Source organism: Eublepharis macularius, chromosome 3 (assembly GCF_028583425.1).
Source record: "Eublepharis macularius isolate TG4126 chromosome 3, MPM_Emac_v1.0, whole genome shotgun sequence".
In the NCBI taxonomy this organism is placed as follows: domain Eukaryota; kingdom Metazoa; phylum Chordata; class Lepidosauria; order Squamata; family Eublepharidae; genus Eublepharis; species Eublepharis macularius.
In genome coordinates, this window is record NC_072792.1 from 68,665,681 (window position 1) to 68,687,827 (window position 22,147).

At 41.6% G+C, this 22,147-nt stretch overlaps 1 protein-coding gene across 1 annotated transcript in view; it reads left to right on the forward strand.

Moving 5' to 3' along the window:
- Nucleotides 1–892: 892 nt before the first annotated feature.
- The window catches only part of GRPR (gastrin releasing peptide receptor), a 28,582-nt gene continuing 7,327 nt past the window's right edge, over nt 893–22,147 (forward strand). Inside the window, exon 1 of the mRNA XM_054974931.1 lies at nt 893–1,311. Within this exon, the coding sequence (XP_054830906.1) occupies nt 893–1,311 (419 nt within the window). The remainder of the gene's footprint in view (nt 1,312–22,147) is intronic.

Sequence of the window (22,147 nt, forward strand, 5' to 3'; positions counted from 1 at the left end):
ATGTGCAGCTTGATGTTGTATATGTTTACTGGGAAGCAAATGGGTAAGTAAGTATGTATTAGCTTGCAACCGTAATCAAATAATTTATTCCAATATAGTCTGGCATGGAGAAGCATAACAGGCTTGAGAACCCAGCTTTGTAAATCTTATTTGCATAGCAAAAAACCAGGGGACTGTTTTCTTCTCTCCAAACTAAGTATAAGCAATAACGCCAGGTGTTTTTCACTTATACAACCAAACAATTAAAAAAAAAAATCTTGTAATGAGGTTTAAAGCACATTTCTAAATGTATTTGGTCAGGTAGTGAGTAAATTGTCCAGTAGGTGGCTGGCATTCTCCAGCTAAAGCCAGTACTTTCCTATAACAACGGCTTTCATCTAAGGAAGCTTGCTATTGTGAGAAGCAGGGAGAGAGCTGACGTCCCAAAGATCCTGCCTCTGGGAACTGTGTGTTTAAAAGAGTGGCTCCTTACTGTTGCTGAAAACGGAGCTTATTCCAAGTGCTGGAGCTGAAAACCAGAACAAAACTGGGAAAAGGCAGCAACTACTAAAAGTTCTTGCAAAATGTGAGCCACTTATTTCAACCTTGAATTCATCAGCGTGTCAGAGTTGGTACTGGAATATGGACTTCATCTCTAAGTTTGATAAACCATCACTACAAAGTGAGGGGGTACTTATGCCCAGGCCTAATAACTAAACAAGAGACTAAAGTTTTAGAACTGGACTAATGCAGAAGCTTCCTTGTGTGAATGGGCTGGATTAATTTCGTTTGTGGTACTTGTCATATGAGACATTCTGTTGATCACCTCTAACGAAGAACAAAATCAACTCAAGAAAATTGATGTGGGAATTTTAAATCAAGCCATCCTTATCCAGTGCACCAAAATCTGATAATGGCTTCTGAGGAATGCATTTTGCTACATGTGGAATTGGATGACTTCATTCTTTGTAACAGTTCTGCTGCTCAACATGCGAATGTCTCCCTCATGAATGAAGATTTCTTTTACTATAGATTCTTGTATGCAATTCCAACAATTTATGGGATCATCATTTTGATAGGGCTTGTTGGCAACATTACACTGATAAAAATCTTCTGCACAGTGAAGTCCATGAGAAATGTTCCAAACTTGTTCATTTCCAGTTTGGCCATTGGTGATTTGCTTCTTTTGCTCACCTGTGTTCCTGTGGATGCCAGCAGATACCTGTCTCCTGAGTGGCTGTTTGGCCGGATTGGATGCAAACTGATCCCTTTCATCCAGCTCACTTCGGTGGGGGTGTCAGTCTTCACTCTCATGGCTCTGTCTGCAGACAGGTAAGCATCCCTTTCAAAACCTTGTTGAGCTACAGTATCATCTGTTATAGATCCGGGTGCACTCCATAGAACATAGAATATGATGGAAGGTAGTTGTTTCTAAATACTGGTGTTCCTCCAGTGCTTCATACTTCTGACAGATTTACTTCTCTGGGACTGCTTAGAATCAATATCTAAAGCTATATGTTTGCCATTACAAAATAGCCACATTTCCCAAAATGAACACTAGCGAACCCCACATTCAGTGGGATTAATGTACTTAATTTAACCTTCTCATATGCTTCATTTTGTTTAAAAAATCCAGTTAAACTAACATACAAAATAACATACCAATGAATTTTACTTCTAGAAATTAAAATCAGTCAAGAAAGCCAGAACTTCATCATTTAAGACACTAAATAGATCCATTTGAATGGCTTGCCAATATGATCCTAAAAATACTTACTTGCAAGTAAATTCCATTGGAAGTATTGAGATTTCATTCCATCCAAAAATGCTGAGAATCTCACATAATTAATTTTGCATCCTCTTGTAAAAAAATGAAGATATAGTTAAGAGTTGCATTCATTTATCATTCTAACTTCTTTCCTCCAAATTTACTGAATAAGACACTGCAGGTCTTATCTCACATGATGAATGTGAGAGGAATTTTCATTCTGAAAACAACTGTAAGCTTCAGTATGTTGCTAAAGCTATTCATAAAAAACAGTCTGAATATATGATTTGAACATAAGAAATCAGACTCTATATGTTTTCTTGGTTTTACAAAACTCAGATTCTGTGTATGCCACTTGTATAGGTAGTTTACACATTTCTCCTGCATATACTTGGTGGTGTCTCTCCACGAAAAACAAACAAAAACAAACAAACTTCATGAATGCTAAATTTGCACAAACAACAGTTCTATAGTAAATAAAGTCCTTGGACAAACAAGAAGAGTAATGGAATAAGTAGGAATCATAGATGTTAGTCATCTCATTGAATCTGATTCTAGAAAAGGAAATGGAAAGCCCACAATTTGTTTTGTCTTGCAACATTCCTTTATATACAGTTGATTTCTTTGCCATGAAAGTTCAATAAAACCGCTGTCATATAAAACTGGGTTCTCATTAAAACTTTTTAAAAAAATCTATCCTATATACTATACTATACTATACATTGCCAGAATAAATGAGATAAATGAGATCAAGTAACAGAGAGGTATATCACATGCAAATAAAATCAAATAGTGCAGGTTTTTTGGTGGGGGGCTGGCCAGCTTGTGAACAAGCACCTGTACTAAAATGAAGGAACATGACCAAAACGGGCTGCTATAACTATTTCCCAGAAACTATGATTTTTGAAATCCAGCTCTAGATGACTGTCAAGGTTACTTGTAAAGCTCAGATGATCAACAGTGCTGCAATTTCTTGGATGGAGAACAAAACATGTAAGGACTCATTATGAACAAAAGAAAGAATCTCCATGCCATGGACAAGATTTACAATGCAATTCTATGCAGAGTTACTCCTTCCTAAGCCCAATGAAATCATTTGTCTTAGACTGGGGTAATTCTGCTTAGGATTTCATTGTTAATGTCTGCTCAGCACAGCTGAGGCCAAACATATGCCTCAGGGCAGTTCACAAAGAGTGATAGTAATATCCCTTGTTGCTGGATTCCAGCATTTGTAGTCATAACATGGGGGTTGTGCTCGACTAAAGCTAATAGCACCAGTTGAAGATGCTTTCTGCGCTTACCATTAAAAAATCCCACATCTGATAGCCACCATGACATCTTTATGTAATAAATTATGTAAATTGATTATGTACCATCCAATGAAGCACTTGGTTTGTTATAGAGCCACTCTAAGCATCATACAGAATGAAGAGGAAAAATGCCAGGCTGAACCAGCTCAGCCTGCACTTGGGATATCCTATTTTTGAATATACATATCAATCTGCACGTAATCAGATTGCATACCAGGAAGGAGGATACATAAGGCTATTTCCCCTTACTCTTTCCCACACTACTCATGTTATAAACATCTGTCATTTACAATCTCAGCTTTCTTTTTGGTAAGCTAACATATTTCAGGTGTTGAAGCTTTTCACCATAAGGGAGATGAGCACTAAGATAGACTTGACTGGGAAGACTTGAGATGAGAATCTTCCCATAGATTTTTTTAAGGCTAACAGCAGCCATGGAAGAGTCAAGCCTCACAATGGGACTGTGGCTGTGAGGGAGGGTGGAGATGAATCTTTTCCCCTGTAATATTTTACTAATGCAAACTGCATCCATTTCTGAGTGAAATTTGGCTCTATCTGCATTTATACGATACCTATAGAACTGATAGCTACAGGAAACAGACAAGTGGAAAAGGTAACCCCCCCTCCCAGAGTTGTACCCCTGACCCAGACTGCCCTGACAGCCTCTAAAAGACCAAAGGAGATCCTAATCATGGATTTCTCAGATCACACTGTTCATTTTAGCCAACCTTTCCTATACTTTCTCCAGTATCATTATCTTTGTTTAGAAAAGTATAGAAATCAGAATTGCATGAGGTATTCTAGGGCGGGCATATCATTTGTGTCATATAAATCTGGCAATGTATAGTATAGCATTCCACACCCTGGGAAACTCTTACAGGATGACTCAGCCCAACCCTACCTTCCTGAGTAGATATAAATTACCTGCCAACTTCTTTTCTACACTGTGACACTGAGAGATCTCTGTCTTTTGGTGCTACACCTCTGAAGATGCCAGTCACAGCTGCTGGCAAAACATCAGGAACTACAATGCCAAGACCACGGCTATACAGCCCGGAAAATCCACAACAACCATCTGAGAGAGGATGACAGCCAGATTCATCCATTAAGTTCTATGGCAAGCAAGGATTTGAACCTAGATCTTCTCAGTCCTCGCCTGACACTCCACTCAAACTTAATACTAAGTGTAGCAGACAGTACTGTGCTTAACTGGATGGTCAGTGGTAGGTAGTATACATGGAGAGCAATTGCAGGCAAGTGCTAAGTGGGGGAGGAGAGCAGGGAGGGGGCATGGCGACAAAAACACTTGGACACAGTGTTGGAGGTAAAGAAGGCCACAACTTTATTGAGATTACAGCTCAGAGAGTGAAGGCGCGCATAGGGCATGGATCCGAGCATCAGCTGACCCACCTGCCAAGCTGATGACCCACATGCCCCCTCAGACTCCTGCTGAGGGGGGAACCATGGGATAACAGTCAGTGGGATGCCACATGGATATACACCCGTGTGAAACATCCCCTGCCACCTAGGAATGAAGCAGACAGACAGTCCCTGACTGGGCATGCACAGGCCATTCCTCACTCCCCAGACCCCTTATGGGATCCCCATAATAGGGAAACTGAGCCCAATGCCCAATACTCAGCCTACTCATCCCAAAGTTGTGATGAAAGGGAGGGCTGGGCGGGATGCCGCCATGGGCCAAGTGCTGAGGGGGCAGAGGCTAGCCTCTGAAACGAGGGGCCTGTGCAGGATGTGCATGGGTGTGCTCCCCCGGCCCTTGGTCATCCCCCACCCCCACCACAACATGGCGGCCACCATGCCATCTCCCTGCTCGCCTCCCCCTGCATCGCCTGCAATCTGGCTCCTCAGATAAGTTTGGGAACCATTGCTTCAATTGGGTACCATAGCTTTTGTCACTGCAGCCAAATAATGAGTTGTACATTTGTACAGGGGTGTAGGTATATGTATGTAAAATGCAATTTTGCTGTGCGGAATTTATGCATTTTTTTTAAAAAAAATTCAAATGTACGATAATACTGTCCAAATGGAAAATGATTAAGAAAAAAAAAGGAGATACGATAACTGACAGATGACAGCATCCACAGTGAAATAACTTCCTTTAGACAAATCTGGAGGAATCCCAGCAAGATTATGAGCTATTACAAAGAATGGAACCAAAGTGTGCATGCACATAATTTTCTCTGCATTGTTCTCCTTGGGTTCCAAATATTAACTGCTTTATGTCTGATTAAAGAAAATATCTAGAAAAAAGAGCAAGGGTGGGTTCGCTACATTATCATGGAAAGTTGACCTCTCCAACCTGGCTGCTGGCTGATCTCGATTTTTAAATTTTTTGACTCAAGTGGCCTTTGACCAGATGAAAAACATGCATAGGCCTCTTGAACGCTTCTATGTTAGGGATACAGATTCATATCTCTAGCTCACAGCACAGCAAGTGCCCTTTACTTATTCACGTTCACTTATGTGAACAAAATTACGTGAAATATAATGAGAATGAATGAAGCTCAAGGAAATAATTTACATTTCTCTACTGTTAAATGTGCAGAGCATTCCCCTACTCAAATAAAAAAGAGATCATGGAAATGAATCCCTGTGTATATCACAGCTGCTGGGTCCCATCCATAGAAGGTAGGAATAATGAACTTAGATGGAGCTGAATGGCTACATCAGGGCTGCTTCCACGTGAGGATTTTGCTTCATGTGACGAGCAGGATGGCCCTGCTTTTGGGATGCTTTTGGGAGCATCCACAGGATGCTCGTTTTGAGGACAATGTGTGTGACCCCTGTACTTTTCTTTTGGGGGGCAAGAACAACAACAGCAACAGCAACAACAGCAGCAGCAACAATAACAACAAAAACAACAATAACAACAACAGCAAAGCTTTCATTCCATCTCAATGAGGAAATTGCAGGGTGGTTATGGGTGAAGCATGCATGAGGATGCTCTGCTCTCAGCCAATCCAGGAAGGGGGAGGAGCTACCCTTCACATTCTGCTCCCTTTAACTGCTTTGAGCACTGCATCTCAGCTGTGAAGCAGAAAAGGAGGCTTACTCAGTGTAGGGAGGCTATCCAATTGCTGTGGCCTTGGAAGTTATGTGCCAATGTAATGGATTTGAAGGGGGAGGAGAAGGAGGGGAAGGGTGGGAGGGCAGCAGAGGAACAGGGTGAGCCTCACCAGCTCTGCTTGCATCCATCCTGCTTCCTTCTGTTTGCATAGTGGAGGGCACCTTTTCCTGCTCCCATGTGGAAGTGGCCCTGGACTGCTCAATGGTGTCCCATCAAGCAAAATTGAGGTGTGAGATTGCTTCTGTCAAATATTGGTTACTTCTAAGGAAAATAAAGCTTTAAGTAATCTGTTGGTGACTTCCAGAAACCTTCTTTGCCATATTTCTGCCAATGTCACACAACAATCCATCAGAAAAAAGGAAGGAATTGAAAGATAGCTAGGGCTCAAATAGGACACCTTGATAGTTTTGGAAGGGATGCCACAGGATACCATTCAGAGATCCTTGTTCAGGCTATACTCATGTTGCTGTGCACAGTGATCGTCCATAAGATCAATGCTGTGTTCTACAAACTTTAATAGCAACGATGTATTGTCGAAGGCTTTAATAGCAACGATTCCCAGCTCAAGAGGGAAGAGTGTATGTGTCTGAAATCAATCACTTTCACATCTCTCGAGAGGTGATCAACACAGCCAGAGGCAACAACAGACCATCTGTTCAGTAGTGGGCATGAGGTACAGTATCAATATTGTGAAGCTGTAACAATGTCTACAGGTTTGCTTTTTCAAGCACGTACTGATTTGATTACTTCCTGCATTACTATTAATTTTCAGGATGCTACAGATCTTTTAGGAACTCCGTTTTGAACCTGCTGGTCGCCTAGCCTCTGAGCGCACGTTGCCTAGATTCTCCACCTGTCCCCACAGCAGATGGGAGAAAATACAGGGTGTAAATTACACAGTCCACTTAGTGGAATGAGCTTGGTGGGCACATCACACTGAACATTTTACATGAAGTGTACCTTAGAAGCAATGGAAGCTTTCTGGGTAGATGCCCTCTTTAACAGAAAAAAAATTGAAGTTTTCCAAATGGGATCGAGGCTGTTTACTTCCTCTCTCAAGTGGGGACTTCCCCCACTTATTATAAAGGAAGCTAAACAAAGCTAAACAAAGTCCTTTCCTGGTGATTGCTTCTGAATAGATTTCATTGTATTTAGTGGCTAGTGTACATGCAGCTAGATATGCGTATCTCTGCCATTTGATTTGCAGAAAGTCACATCCTGTACTGCCTACCACTGTGCCAATACAGCATGAAACTTCATAACATCCATATTTTCAGTTTGCCTTTCTTCATCTCCCTTGCCCATTTGCAAGCAGTCTCAGCACAAACACTTAAAGTTATTGAATTAGTTTCCCATTGAGAACAGGTGTTCTAAGCACAACAGGCTCAGAGCTCTTATGAGCAATGTGTGCAACTAACCCTCTCCTTGTATGGTATTTGTTGATGTAAACTAAAGGGGTGCACTGGTTGCCATGAGGTAAGAAGGAAAAACATTTCAACTGAGAAATAATAGTCATAGTATTGTCTCTGCTTATTTGCAGAGCCCGCTGATTCCAATCTCGGACAGGTTTCACTACAGTAGATTAAAATAAGTACTGAATGACATCGTAACAACAGTCCTGCCCCCATAAAATATAAATCCCATTGGGCTGAAGTTTATTTTCTTTTCCAATGAGGTTTTCCTCATGGGCTTTCTTTGTAGACAACGCCGAATATAATTTGAGATAGGTGTTGTCATATTTCAATCTGGGGAACAATTTCCATTGCTAAAGCTCACTGCCAGAACGTACAAATAACAATTATTAATGCATTTCTCTTTGAAATTTCTTAGTACAGAAGATCTCTCTCTCTCCCCACCCCATGTCCTTTAATTGATATTCTACAGGGATTTGAAGAAAACCATACACAAAGTTGAGTTTGAATCAGGGCGAAGCTACAAGTGACGAATGACACTTGAACAGCAAGTGTATTTCTCCCTGTTCACTTGCCCTCCACTCAATCCACTTGCTGTTCAAGTGTCATTCGTCACTTGTAGCTTGGCCCTCAGTGTGATTTAGGTCACTTGGGGTCATGAATTTAAAGTTCTTAACCTTTTTCTAAAGCAGATTCAAGTTTACCTTTACCTCTGTCCATGCTCCTCCAGCATCTGGTTCTAGCACTTTATTGGATGATGGTAACATGCATAACTGACAGATACTTGGACAGTTACCTATGGACTCACATGCAGTTTGCACACTGCAGTCTTCCAGCATAACAAGAAGACACCAAAAGGAAATCACAGTTCACAGGAACTGGCATCTGTATTTATTTTCCCCCTTACAGAATATTCTGAGAAACTCAGCCATAGCACTCTTCGTATGTGTATGTTATGAGAGGGGTAACATGATGATCTCTGCAAGAAAGCACATACCCATATCCATGCTGCGCACAGTGCATGTATAGTGTCATCCTACAAAGACATGATTACTCTCTTTAAATATTTAAAAGGCTGTCACTTAGAGGAAGGAAGAGAGCTGTTCCTATTGGCAGCAGAGGACTCGAAACAATGGGTTTAAACTACAGGACGGAAGGTACCGGCTGGAAAAATTTCTTCAGCAGTAGAATCAGCTGCCTAGGGATGTGGTGGGTTCCCCCACTCTTTAGCAGTCTTCAAGGAGGGGCTGGACCAATACTTCTTGGGGATGCTTTAGGCTGTTCCTGCATTGGGCAGGGGGTTGGATTGGATGGTCTGTAAGGCCCCTTTCAGTTCTATGATTATGTGATTCTGAGTTACACTCTTTTATCTATTGAAGTCAATGAACCAAGAAGGGTGTAACTCTGTTTAGGATAATGGTAATGTTTAATAGATTTATCCTGTGAACCAGCCTATACACCTGGAACCACATTGTGTAGTTCAGGACAGCTCTTCTGTGCAGATGCTACATATGCATGAACTGATGTATGACCTAATTAGCTTTTAAATCAGAATGGTAAACAGCTATTTTCCTATCCATTAGTGATATATAAGACAAACCTCCAAGTAAAGAAGCAAGGGGATTTCTGTAAATTAGAAGAGTCGGTTCTTTTTCTCCTTCTAAGCACACACAATTACCATCAGTGTATATGGGCAGGTAGGCTAGGGAAAGTATTAGTAGAATATTGTTTTTATGGCCTTCTTTCCAAAGTTATTTTAAAGGTAACACTTGGCTGTTGGAGTATCAGAACAGGTAAATTTTGTTTGTCCAGCTCTAGGAACAGGAAGAACAAGCATGTGAAATCAGCACCTACCTTCCTTGAAAATAAGGAAGTACATGCTTGACATTATGTAATTTAAAAAACAAAAGTGATATGCATTAGCCTCAATGCTAAAAGAGAAATAGTAGGTTTTAAGAAGGAATTTAAATGAGTGAAGAAAGGAAGAATTAAGCATGATCATAGAAGGAACAGTACAATGTGGATGTCATTTTTGAATGAAAGAGACCAGAAGGGGGGTCAGCTAATGACATAATTGAAGAATTAACTATATAGAACTATGGAATTGTCTCTTGACCATTTGGAAGAGTTCATCCAAGTGTAAGAATATTGTGGTTGTCCAGTTATTTAGCATGATTGAATCCTACACCTATAATAGCTGTAACCTACTGCTCATTTTAGATACAAATGTATGGTTGGGATAGATGGTGATCGGCTTTAGAAAGTAACCAGCAAGCTAGAACAAAGAATTTCTCTGCCTTACTCACTGTCCCAGAGCTTTCAGATGATTCCATTATTATAACCAAAGAGGGGATCTGATGTGCCTTATGGTGCTTTGCTGTTACACAAATGACCATGCAAAGTAAGTTTGTCAATAAATAAAAGAGAAACTAGTTCCAACGTTAGTCCAGTCTTAACTCCAAGGAACTCAGCATAGATAGTAATTGGCTCTAGGTCACCCCTTGTGCTTCAAGGCTAAGTGTAGATTAAGATCTGGATCCTCCTCCCCAATTCTTACTATCTATCCACTGCACCATGGTTGAGCAGGTGGCCCCAAATGTTTTGGTAAAAGAAAATCTGCTTTAAAAAATATGGCTCAGCAGAGGGCACCAAACACTGGTTGTTGCTATTGTACTTCCCTCAATGCATGAAGGACATAAATGGGGTGGGGGGGAGGGCCATTAATAGGGGTATGCATAACAAAATTCCTGAGTCGAAGTTATACATAGAAATTTCTGTCCTGGGTCATTATTGTGATTTTTTCAAAATGGTAACACAAATGCAAGATGCTTGAGAATTACAAAAACCCCTTCCCCAAACAATCCATTTTTGTCCAAATTTGGATGCTTACCAGCCATGCAGCATGAACTCCTGATTTCCTTTGATTCTACTGCTTTCCTGGACAATGGCATGTCGCCCTTCTAATTAGATCCTTGCAAGGGAAGAGCACAAAGCACTCCCAGTCAATCGCTGCAGAGAGTTGCAGAGAGCTGCAGTTCTCCTTCTCCCCTCCTTTGTGAGAGTGGAGAGTTTTTTCCCTCTTGGGAAACCTTGTTCAGTGGCCCATAGAATTGGAACTCATGGTCTAATTCACATCTTGGGGGTTCTTTCATGGACAGGCATCACTCACTCTGCTACAATTCTGGTGTTATTTAGTTAAAAAATAGCATCCTCAAAAATGTCCTGTATAGGGAATAATGGAAGTGCAATTACAGGTCGCAGATACACTGCTGCCATTTTGGTGCCATTTGGTTGAAAAACCCTGAAACAGTCCCCCATAGGGAATAATGGCAGACTCACAGGATGGGGTGGGGTGGGGGGGTCTGCAACAGAAGCCTTCTTTACTTACTGAAAGGAAGCAAAGACCAGACGACACCAAGGAAGGATGGCAAATGCAGGTTTCAGTGGAGAGAGAATTTTTTTACTTGTCTGTTGGTCTCTGTAAGAGTAAGGAAACAAATGCAGACAGTTGTCTTATTTAAATTTGGGTGGCCTGCTGGAGGTGTCCTACTAGGCTGACACTTGACTGCCATTTTAGGAATCATCAATGTGGCTAAACAGAGAGGCAGCTGCTTTAGGGATCTGTAATATCTAACCCTTTTGTTCAATCTACTTGAACCTTAGCGGGTCTTTAGATTAGAGGAAGGACTGGGAGTCCCTCTATATGAGACCTCTTCCATGAGGACACTCAAGTGAAAAGAGATGTAAAGTTTTCTGGGAAGCTGAGTTTGGAAGGAGGGAGGCAGGTAGGGAGGGGCAAGCAGAGATTAAGACAGAGGGGATGTTTCAGAAGGCTCTGTCATCCCCCCCCTCTACAGAGCCCGCAAAAATCACCCCTCATGGGGTTTGTTTATTTCCTCTTTGACTCCCCCACCCCCCAAGGCTCTGTCAGTTTCACCTCCCCACTAATTTTTCCTCTCCCTTTGCTTCCCTCATGAATGCCTGTCGATCTCTGGAATGACATAGATCAAGGATATTTGAAAAGGGTCAAAAGCAAGGATGATAGAGAGGCACAGCAAAAGGTTCATGCAGACGGTGAGAAAGATCCTCTGGATGTTTCGGAAATGGATCGGGCATAACAAGGAGGTTGGCTACAGGTCAGGAGGAACCATTGGACTCTTTATTTATCAATGGCTGCTCCCAGGCAAGTTGCAGAGAAGAGTGGAGCGTGGCTTTCCTCCACGTTACCTCTGCTTTGTTGGTGCTATGCCAGGGAGACACTCTCTGCTCACCCCTCCTGCCTACCTCCCTCCTTCTGAACTTGGCTTCCCAGCTATCATTGCGCCTTGCTTCACTTGAGCATCCTCTGGCTATTTGTCTCATTTAGAGAGGCTCTGAGTTATGTGCAAATTTGGTGCCGTTATCTTCATAGACAGCTACCCCAGACCCTTAAATATCCCCATTGAAAATAATGGCCTTCAAACACCAGAGCTTGAAAAACCACATTAATTTGACTTCAGAACCAGTAATGTCCTACCCAGAAATAAGCAATCATGGTAAAAATCCCACCCCCTAAGCCCACATCTGAAATTATAATGAAACTTTTCTTGGCACATAAGTCAAGAGCACTACTGTACTGCATAATTGGAATTGTCTTCCACCGCAAATGTCCCTGTAAAATTTTTTAAACAGTGTCAGAAGCTATAGTCTCTTGGTTTTTCAAGTAAATCCCTTTCTTTCTATGAATAAATGGCCAGATTCTGTAAAGGTCCTACTTGTTTAAACCTCCTAGCTAATAGAAAAGCTTTTTAGTGAGTTTTATATTCAGCCAAACACAGTGCTCGTGGATTTAGTGAGAAAATTAAATATTTAAAACCAAGTCATGTCATCTCCAAGGGAACCTGTATCAGAATGTTTTAAAAGGGATGGCACTAGTTCTTGAGCTGGGTATTAATTACTGATAATATCAGATGATCAGTTTCTTGAGAGATCCGTTGTGAATCTTGCTGTGTTCATTAGCTTATATAGCTTTGTCTAGGACTGGATTCATTATTATGCTGAGTATTCTACATGGAGCAAGATCTTTCTCAAATGGAGCTCCTGCTGTGAAGGAATTATTTGGCAGTACTACCATATTCTTGTCCATTTCCTTTACGGATGTGTGTCTTGTATGACATCAGTAGAGAAAAAGGGTAGTTCATGGGTCAGATACATGTATTATCAGTATGGGCTTCACCTTTGCTGAAATGTCTTTCCATGGAGAAATATATAGTTTCATGATAAATCATATTTATTAGTAGCCTCTCACATTTCACAATGCTCATAGGGATATTCTGAGGTACAAAGGCCCTTTGAGGTTCATAATTTATATTTGTTGTGGGTTTCTTAAAAATATAGACTTTTTATCTGTGTAAGGTGGTACTGGGAGCTACTGCATATGGTACAGTGTCAGGAAAAAGTAATATCTTTTTAGATGTTATTCTGTACTGAAATGTAGCCTTGCACTGGAATGCAAGACAACAAACCATGACTTGAATAAGTTGTGGAGCTAAATTCCACGGATTAGCATCAACAATTTAGCTATCACTTGAATATATATCAACAGCCATCACATACTTTGAGAGCAAATATTTTAAACATCTGTATATGAAATAGAGGACAGCATCAAAAAGTGATTATCAGAAATGTAATTTTAATATGGACAAATGAGTGAGGTGTGTGTGTTACGAGCCCCTTTTTCAATAGAGATGGGCACGAACAGGAGAAAAAAATGAACACAATGTTCGATGTTCGTTGCCATCCACAAACAGGGATTCATGAACATCGACGGACATGACATGTTCACAAACATGTTCGTAGTTGGAGGTTTGTGGGAGCCAGAACAGCCCCCTTGGGACTTAGCTGAACTTGAACTGGGGAAAGGAGAGTCCATGGGTCTCCCCCTTTCATGTCATTTTCTCTTCACAGTGGCAAAAAATGGACTGTCTGCTGGAAGCTAATTGAGGAGTTACAAACTGATCTTCCCAATGTCCAATACCCACCAAATTTGCAGGGGACATAGTACTCACTGTCCTCTGAAGACCCCTCCAAGTTTCAGAGAGATTGCACCCCCGGAAAGGCATGATCCATGGGTCTCCCCCTTTCATGTCATGTTCTCTTTACAATGGCAGAAACTGGACTGTCTGCTGGAAGATACTTTGAGGGGTTACAAACTGACCTTCCCAATGTCCAATACCTACCAGATTTGCAGGGGACATAGTCCTCACTGTCCTCTGAAGACCCCCCAAGTTTCAGAGAGATTGCACCCTGGGAAAGGCATGATCCATGGGTCTCCCCCTTTCATGTCACTTTCTCTTTACAGTGGAAAAACTGGACTGTCTGCTGGAAGCTACTTTGAGGTGTTACAAGCCAGAAGGAAAGCCAGAAGGAGTTCAGACAGAGTTCAGACAGTCTGTGCCTATGTTGCCAGGGGAATTGATTGAAAGGCACCAAACTGTCTGGCTTTACAAACGGCTGACAAATGCCATGAAGAGGGCTTGGAACGAGCACATGTTTGCTAGGAACGGGGCCTCATGAACAGCTTGCTTGCGAACAGCGGATTGGGCTGTTTGTGGCTTTTTTTTGTTCATATTGCTGTTCATGCCCATCTCTATTTTTCAGTTAGATTTTTCCTTTAACTCTCTTCTTGCATCCACTGGGTGGATTGCTGCCACCAGGAATTATATTCCAAAATAAGTAATTTAAATTTCCCTTTTAATAACATGCCCAAGCGTCAGGCTCCTTCATGGGTCTGTGTGGCCCTGAGGATAGGAATGGGATACGGGAATAACAGATACTCTGGGATAAAAGAACCCAAACAAAATAAACTTTTATTTTGTTAAGAAGCATATCAGCTTCATACTGTTAATTAAGCTTGATGGTTTTAAAGATAGTGATCAGTTCTTAACGTTTCTCTTCATAGACTCGGCCACACAGATATATAGAAAAACTTACTTTCTCAGGCTCACACACAGTTTGCCTGCTTCAGATATCAATTTCTTACTCAAATACACACAGACTTTCACTCTTAGGTGCACATACAGTTTGCCTGCTCTGGACAGAATGTTCTGTCACAGACACACACAGTTCAGGCTGCCACACAGTTTGCCTAACTGACTAGAATGAGAATTCCCTCAGGCTTCCACACAGGTTGCCTGCTTTGCCCAGACTCAATATTTTTCTCAGAAATGCATAGACAGTGACACTCCTAGGCTGCCCACAGGTTATCTGCTTTGCTTATACTGAATCTTTTCTCTTCACTCAGTAACTAAAACCTGCATTCACTCCGCCCACACTCTCAGTCATCAACCAGTCATCTCACTCATTTATCCCTCTCTTGCGCCCCCACTCTTCATCTGTATCACACCAAACATTTAAAGAAACTGGGGGGGGGGGACTAGAAACTGAATGCAGTGTAAGTGGTGGATAAAAAAACTGAGATAATCCTGTCTTCATTAAGTACAATAGTACAAAACTGATGAGCTCTAGGATTAGTTGAGTAGGTTCCTATCTGAGCTGCAGTTCCAAACTCATGTACTACTGAGACTCATTCAATTCAATGGGTAGGATTGCTCAGCTAGCCCTGAACTACAGCATATGTTAGTATAGCACAGTTGTCTTGATTGTTGAAGTTCAGAGTTAGGTGAGCAAACAGTGCAGGTTTTTTTAGATTTCCATAAATAAGAGGGATGCCCATCTAATACCTTCTACAATACTATAAACTCTTATGAATCTAGCCAACTCCTCCCACTCTTGATTGCCTTTTTTAATTTTTAACAGATACTAACCTGGTGATGGATGAATTCGCTGTTTCTGTTACTTGATTTGCAATTAGGTTGCCCGTTCAGAACATCATGATCAAATGACTGGTTAGTTTGTAATGTAAAATGAGTTTTTGCACATGCGTAGAACCTGTTTTTAGTTGAAGTGCATTTTTAGCATCAGCATGATATTCATAACTCTTGGAGGAAAGATAGTAGACTTGAAAATAAAGCCTTTGTACAAATCATTGGTAGTTACGAAAGGTTAGAAGGCTTTACAGAGTTTGGTCAGACAAGCTGTGGAATTATGAGTGTTCTTTCTTCCCAGGACCGAAAGATGTCTTTGGGCCTGCCCATCATACTATAGAGCCTTCCAAATGCCCTTTGGAGGCATTTGCTTCATTCTGTCAGGAGCTGCCATTAGTCTCCATGACTTGAGATAAAAAAGAAACAAATAGAACTTTTCAGTGGGTTGGAGCCAATGAAGCATAGTTGCAGACAGAACAATTTCTTCCCACAGGCATGACTCTCTCTCTCCTCCCACTGTAGTTCAAAAATCTGTTTCTGGGGATCTCTTACACCCTGAATCGGTGTTTTGGGAGGCATTTTGGGATGTAGTAGAAGGGGGAAGTAAGAAAGTTGTGCTCTGTGGACAAAAGTCCTTCCATCTGCAGAAACACTCAGTTGTGTGTGTGTTGTGACTGTAGAATCTCATTTTACATTTTGAGCTAATTACAATTCCTGGGGGAGATGGTCCTCACTTTGTAATGTGTGCAAGAATTAAGAGAAAGGCGAATTCATTATATGAACCAGGTAACTACAAGTTTTGTGGCTTCGTATGTTTAACTGCTCCCAGCAATCTGTAGGGCAATGAGCATGCTGAATTCTTATTGAACCATTGGAGGATGGGATTCTTTAATTTGCAAGCTATAATTTACTATATATCTGGGTAGTCTACGGTTGGTCTTGTTTCACTCTTCTAATGATTGGCATGCATCCATCAAATCCTCTATCAAAAGACATGAAGTTGTTACTTAAACATTAACACTGTGTGGTGTTTTACATAATGTTTTTTGCCAGTCTAAGAAGGGATTCTACTTCTCTGTCTATGATCAACACCTTCCGGCTCCTTACTTACCCATCCTCATTCATTGCTAGGTATGCTTCATGTTGTTTTGTGAATTAATGGGTTGCTACAGCAACTTCTTGCTCAGTTAACTAGAAACTTGCTTACTTAAACAATTATATTCTAGACTCATTCACCTGATAGCTTTCTCTTTTTCATAAATTAATGTAAGCAATCAACTTGTAGGGAAATTCAGGTGGATTTCACCTTAAAGCATTACAACAAACATTTTGCTATGGAAAAATGTTTGAAAGAGATAAAGTGTAAATTATTTTATTGTGCAGCCAAGTGGATTCATGATCTGATTGAAAAGAGTGAATTTTACTAACTTACATAATAGTGAATCTTAATAACTTGCATGAGATTTTGGCAACTGTCAATGGACCAAGAGTCAGGTCCTGCAAGGCACTGACTGCCTTTTAGAAATTCTACACATCACCAAATCCTATTACCAACAACACTGGTAAAATCCTGGTATGGATTGCTGGGAATAAAAAATATTATTTTGTTCTGACAAGAAATTTGCATTAAAATTGGAAGGAACAACAAACTACAAATTCAGCCAGTGTAATTTTTTTCAGCCACCGGACTAGATTTCTGAAACAAAATCAATATGTGAAACTAGATGTGTGATTTTATATTAAGTGAAATATGCTTGACAGGAGTAGCTTGAAAAGAAGTCATTTTGCCTATTCTTGGACTGCAAAAGGGGGTTTCCACAGATAATTTCCCTTATGAGAATCTCCTTTCAGGATGGGCGCTTTCGATTACAAAATATGGTACGTGTTTATTCAGAGGGATAAAATCTGCTAAATATTCACAGTAAAAAGTCGATTGTCATCCTTATTCCAGGTGTTCTGGACAGATTTTGATGCAAAAGAAACTTTTGGAGGTGAGCCAGGTGAACTCAAGATCCCAAACTGGACTGAGTTTCAGTGTGATACAAGAAGACTAGTTTGCAGACTACACTGAAGAATAGAATTAAATATCTGTCTTCCCCTAGAGGTTCAGAGTCTTCAAATGAGCTGTCGAGGGAAGGTGTCCAAAGCCAGTAGACTCATGAACTAATGTGTGGTGGTGAGCCCCTAAAACATCACTTGGAGGGTGAAGGAGGCTTCCTCAGGCTAGTCTGTCAGAGCTGTTCTTCAGTGAGACTTGGGACAGGCATTATCTTGGGGCCTGACTGCATCACCTACTTATACAAGGGCCTGGAGGGTGACTCAGCCAGCCTACTTCAGTACAGGTCTAAGGGACCAGGTAGAAGTGAAAGTAAAAGAAATGTAAAAAAGTGGCCAAAGTTCCTCCATCTTCTGCTTCAATTCCCCCGAGAAGAAATGTAAGTTACTTTTACCTCTGGGGTCAGGAGAAGTTGCAGAAACTGCTTATGGATTGAAGTAGGTTGGACCCACCTAGAAGTAAAGCAAGGCAGGGAAGACCAAGTTAACTCACACCAGCACTGTGATAAGGGAAGTAAAATAAGTTAATAGATTTATTCAGGGCTTTTTTCCAGCCAGAATGCAGTGGATTGGGCTGCTGCCGAGCAGGCGAGGGTTCCCCCACACAACATTGGCCCGTTCCACACCGATTCAGGCCCAATCCTGGCTGTTTTGGCACAATTTGGGCCCTAAACAGCCAGGATCAGGCCTCTGCTGAGTGGTGGAGGGTACCCCCTTGTGGCAGAGGCCCGTTCCAGGCTCACTTGGGTCCAATCCTGGATGTTTGCAGTCTGTTTTGGCCATTTTGGGCCCATTTTGGCCCCCAAATGGCCAGGATCGGGCCACTGCCGGGCAGGGGTACCTCATACAGCAGAGGCCTGTTCCAGGCTGATCTAGGCCAATCCAGGCCATTTAGGGTCCATTTTGGCCATTTTGGGCCTGTTTCAGCCCTATTCTGACCCGAAACGGCTAGGATCGTGCCACTGCCAGGCAGAGGAGTGCTCTCCCACATGGCAGCAGCACATTACAGGCTGTTTGGGGCCCAGATCAGCCCCCCCCCCCATGGAGCACAAGAGCGCTCCCAGGCAGCCACAGCCTGCATGATTATATTTCCCGGAAGTGATGTCCTCACGCGGTCCCAGGAGCGCACACGTGGTTTGTGCATGTGTGTTTGATATCCAGTGAGTTCCATCACCTCTTTTCCCAGAAAAAAGCCCTGAATTTATTTATCTCCCTTTCCTGATCCTTTAAACAATGATAACATTGTGGCCCATTATTTAACTCAATCTATCTAGTACATTTTTATATCAGCCTTCCTTTGAATATCTCACAGCAGCACATGTGGTCTTTCCTTCCTCCAAGTTATCATCAGAATAATCCAGTGGCAGGCTAAATTGAAACAGTGACTGGTCCAAAGTAACCCAGCAAGTGTCATGATAGAGTGGGGATATGAAACTAGGGCTATTTCCACACATCCTTAAAGGGACGTCTGACTCACCAAACACTGGCAGCTTTTCCCCTTCACTCCAGATATCTCCATTTTCCAAACGTTTGCAGGATGTTTGGCTTCTGTATTTTTGGCGCCTTTTTGGGGACTGCAGAAAAATGCATTCCCAGAAAAGGTGCCAAAAAATGGAAACCAAAGAGCCTGCAACCATTTTAAAAATGGAGACATCTGGAATGGAGGGGGAAAGCAGCCAGCATTCAGTGAGTGGCTGTCCCTTTAAGGATGTGTGGAACTGGCCCAGATTTTCCAAGCCTGACATGCTAACTACCATACATGTTGTCTTTCAGAATGTGGCTAGCATCCCTATTTAATGCAAATGCACACAACCAAATTTTGAAGATTTCAAAGATAATTTTATTTTCTCTGATAAACATTAATGTCCACACAGATCCACATATGAATATATAGTACTAGCTTGATACTCATGCTTCACTACGGTATTTAACTACTTTAAATCCAGTTATAATGCCTGCAAGAGGTGTGAGGTAGAGTTGGACGGAGGGACGGGTTGTGTGGTGGGCACTTCAGCAAGTTCATTTGAGAAGTTCGCATTAAAATGGCCCTAGAAAGGTTATGCACCATCTCTCCATGAACATTTAAAAACTCAGTTGCCATACTGACTTTTATATAAAATCCCTATTCAGGAGTCTTGTACTGTCTTTCTTCAACTGTATACAGTTTCCTTTACTTGATTTTTATCTCAGAACACAGAGTTCCACAGCTGACCAATCAGAGAGGGGGGTGCAAACAGCCAGGAGCCTGCCAGCCACACAAGAAAGCCAGGCCCTAAAGGGAGATTAGCAACCCTAGTGAACTTTTAGGGGAAGACTGGGAGGTGCATTTTACCTCAGAACACATTAAATGATGCCCAATAGCAACTGCATACTGTTTAGAATGGGGGTGGGGAAGGACCAATCAGGCCACATATGCAAATGTCCTCTGTGTTCCAATTGTCTCTGGGGGGGATGAGGTGTGGAATGTTGTGAGCCCCAATCAGCCCACATATGCAAATGACCTTGAAAGGCTGGCCCAATCAGGAAAGAGTGGCCAAGCTGGCAGTGGGCAGGGGCATAAGAAGGCAGCAGCCTGCCAGTTACACAGAGAAGCTATATTCCTTTGGGAAAACACATTTTACCCCCTTTTACCCCCTTAAGGTGTGAATTTCTTAAAATCCTTTCTTAGTAGATGTTTACATCATAAAAGGAATGTTCTTTCCAAATTTCATGCAGGGGACCCATCATTCCCCCCATATCCCCTTCCTCATGCTATTTTCTCTTTTCCTGGCAACCCTCATAACGCACCTTTCCCTGCTTCCTTCTCTCCTTCCCACCCACCATCTAAACCCCTGCCATCTTCAGCTTTCTCCACAATAAGGACCCAAAGCAGCTTACATTATTCTCTTTTCCTCCATTTTCTCCTCACAACAACCCAGTGAGCTAGATTAGAGTGACTGGCCCAATGTCACCCAGTGAACTTCCCAAGCAGAGTGGTGATTCAAACCTGGGTATCCCAGATGCTAGTCTGAAACTCGGACCACTATCCCACAATGGTTTTTGTGGTGCTGTTAGGTTATGATAGCAAGTTGCCTGGCCCTGATGACTCCTCCCTCAAGGCTAAAAAAGTCCTGGAAAGGCCCCTGCTACCTCCCTCTGCCTTTTACTAACAAACCAAGGCTTAAAGACTGACAATACAGCCGTTAGCAACAGCCACTGAGGACATTAATTTCTTAAAGCTACAGGCACATTTCTGTTATGGGGGGGTGAACTCCCCAATGTCTTGTTAGTTTTTAGATTTCAAATTCTCCTACAAACCTGGGAAATTTTTCAGGTTTGTCAGAAGATCTATCTTGTCTGCTCATGGATCCAATCTTTGGATGTAAGTATCCACAGATGGGCCACATTGAGAATTAGATATATTAATGATAAGTAATAGACTGGGATTTCCACTTTCCACCTTGCCTACAGCCTTCAAAGTTAGCAGACCAAATGTCTGTTCCAAATGACATTATTATATACATGCACACTAGTTAAGCACCATGTTCGTTAATTCTAGGTGTTTGTACCAAAGCAATCTATTGCTCGCACAAACCATGTTAGGGCTAGAAAAATGGTTTCAGGATGGCATGACATTATTTATTCTGTTTTAATAGTCATGTTGCTATTCTGTCCAGGAGGGGAGCATTCATTAAGTGTTTTGTAGACAATAAAAATAATTACATTTTCAAAAATCACTTGAACTGGGCTTCAGTCTAAAAGCCAGCAGGAGTTTGCATTCTGGCATTAAACATTGGAAATTGTGTGTCATGTTAAAGTGTGCACTGTTGTGTCAAAGCTAAGCATGTATAAATCACACTGATATTAATGAGAGAGATTTAAGCATCTATTGAACTCTTTCACTGTGATTACTGTGACTTAGAAGAATTTATCTTTACATTAGGGCAAATATTGTGATCCAAATATTATGATCCAATAGCAGCTTTCCAGAGGAATGACAGATTGGCTTGAGAATGCTTAGTTGAGTCTATTTCACATAATTGTCTTCTTGTACCACAGATTAATTTTGACATAAAGAAGCCATAGTACCATTTATGACATATTTTATTATAAAATAGCAGGTTGCTTAATTAACAGAGCTGATAACGTCAGGCTGATAACATCAGTTTTGCCTGAAGATGACCTTTGCTGGAGCTATTTATCATTTATTAACTTTTGGGGAAATGTCAGCAACTCAGCACTGTATTGAATCATACCATATGGATATACTGTACAGAAAGGAATTCCAAAACATGTAGTGATGGAGACTGTTCAAACTGTTCAAAGGCTGGAATATTTTTTTCTTTCAGAGGTGGAAGCCACATATTATTGGAGAAATGAGGCCAACATTATAAATAACATCCCCTGGTGAAGAGCTCTTTTTAAAATTTGTAATATAACTTATCCCGTGATATGACATACACCCTTTCCACATGTCCTTAAAATTTCAGGCCTGGCTAGGGGATTCCCTCAGACTCTCCACTTCATCAAACACAGTTGTATGAGTTAAAGATCTTCAATAAGTATTGCTCCCTAGAAGTGCACTTGTACATGGTAATTGCCTGGAATGCCAAAGCAAAGTCTTCCTCGAGAGATTATACCTCCAGTCCCCTCCCCACAGTTCAAACAAGAGTCAGTTGAAGTCAGTGAAAGTTCTGAAAGAGATGCAGAGCTGAGTTTCCCAAGGTCGGTTCCCAGACGTTCCAGCTGCA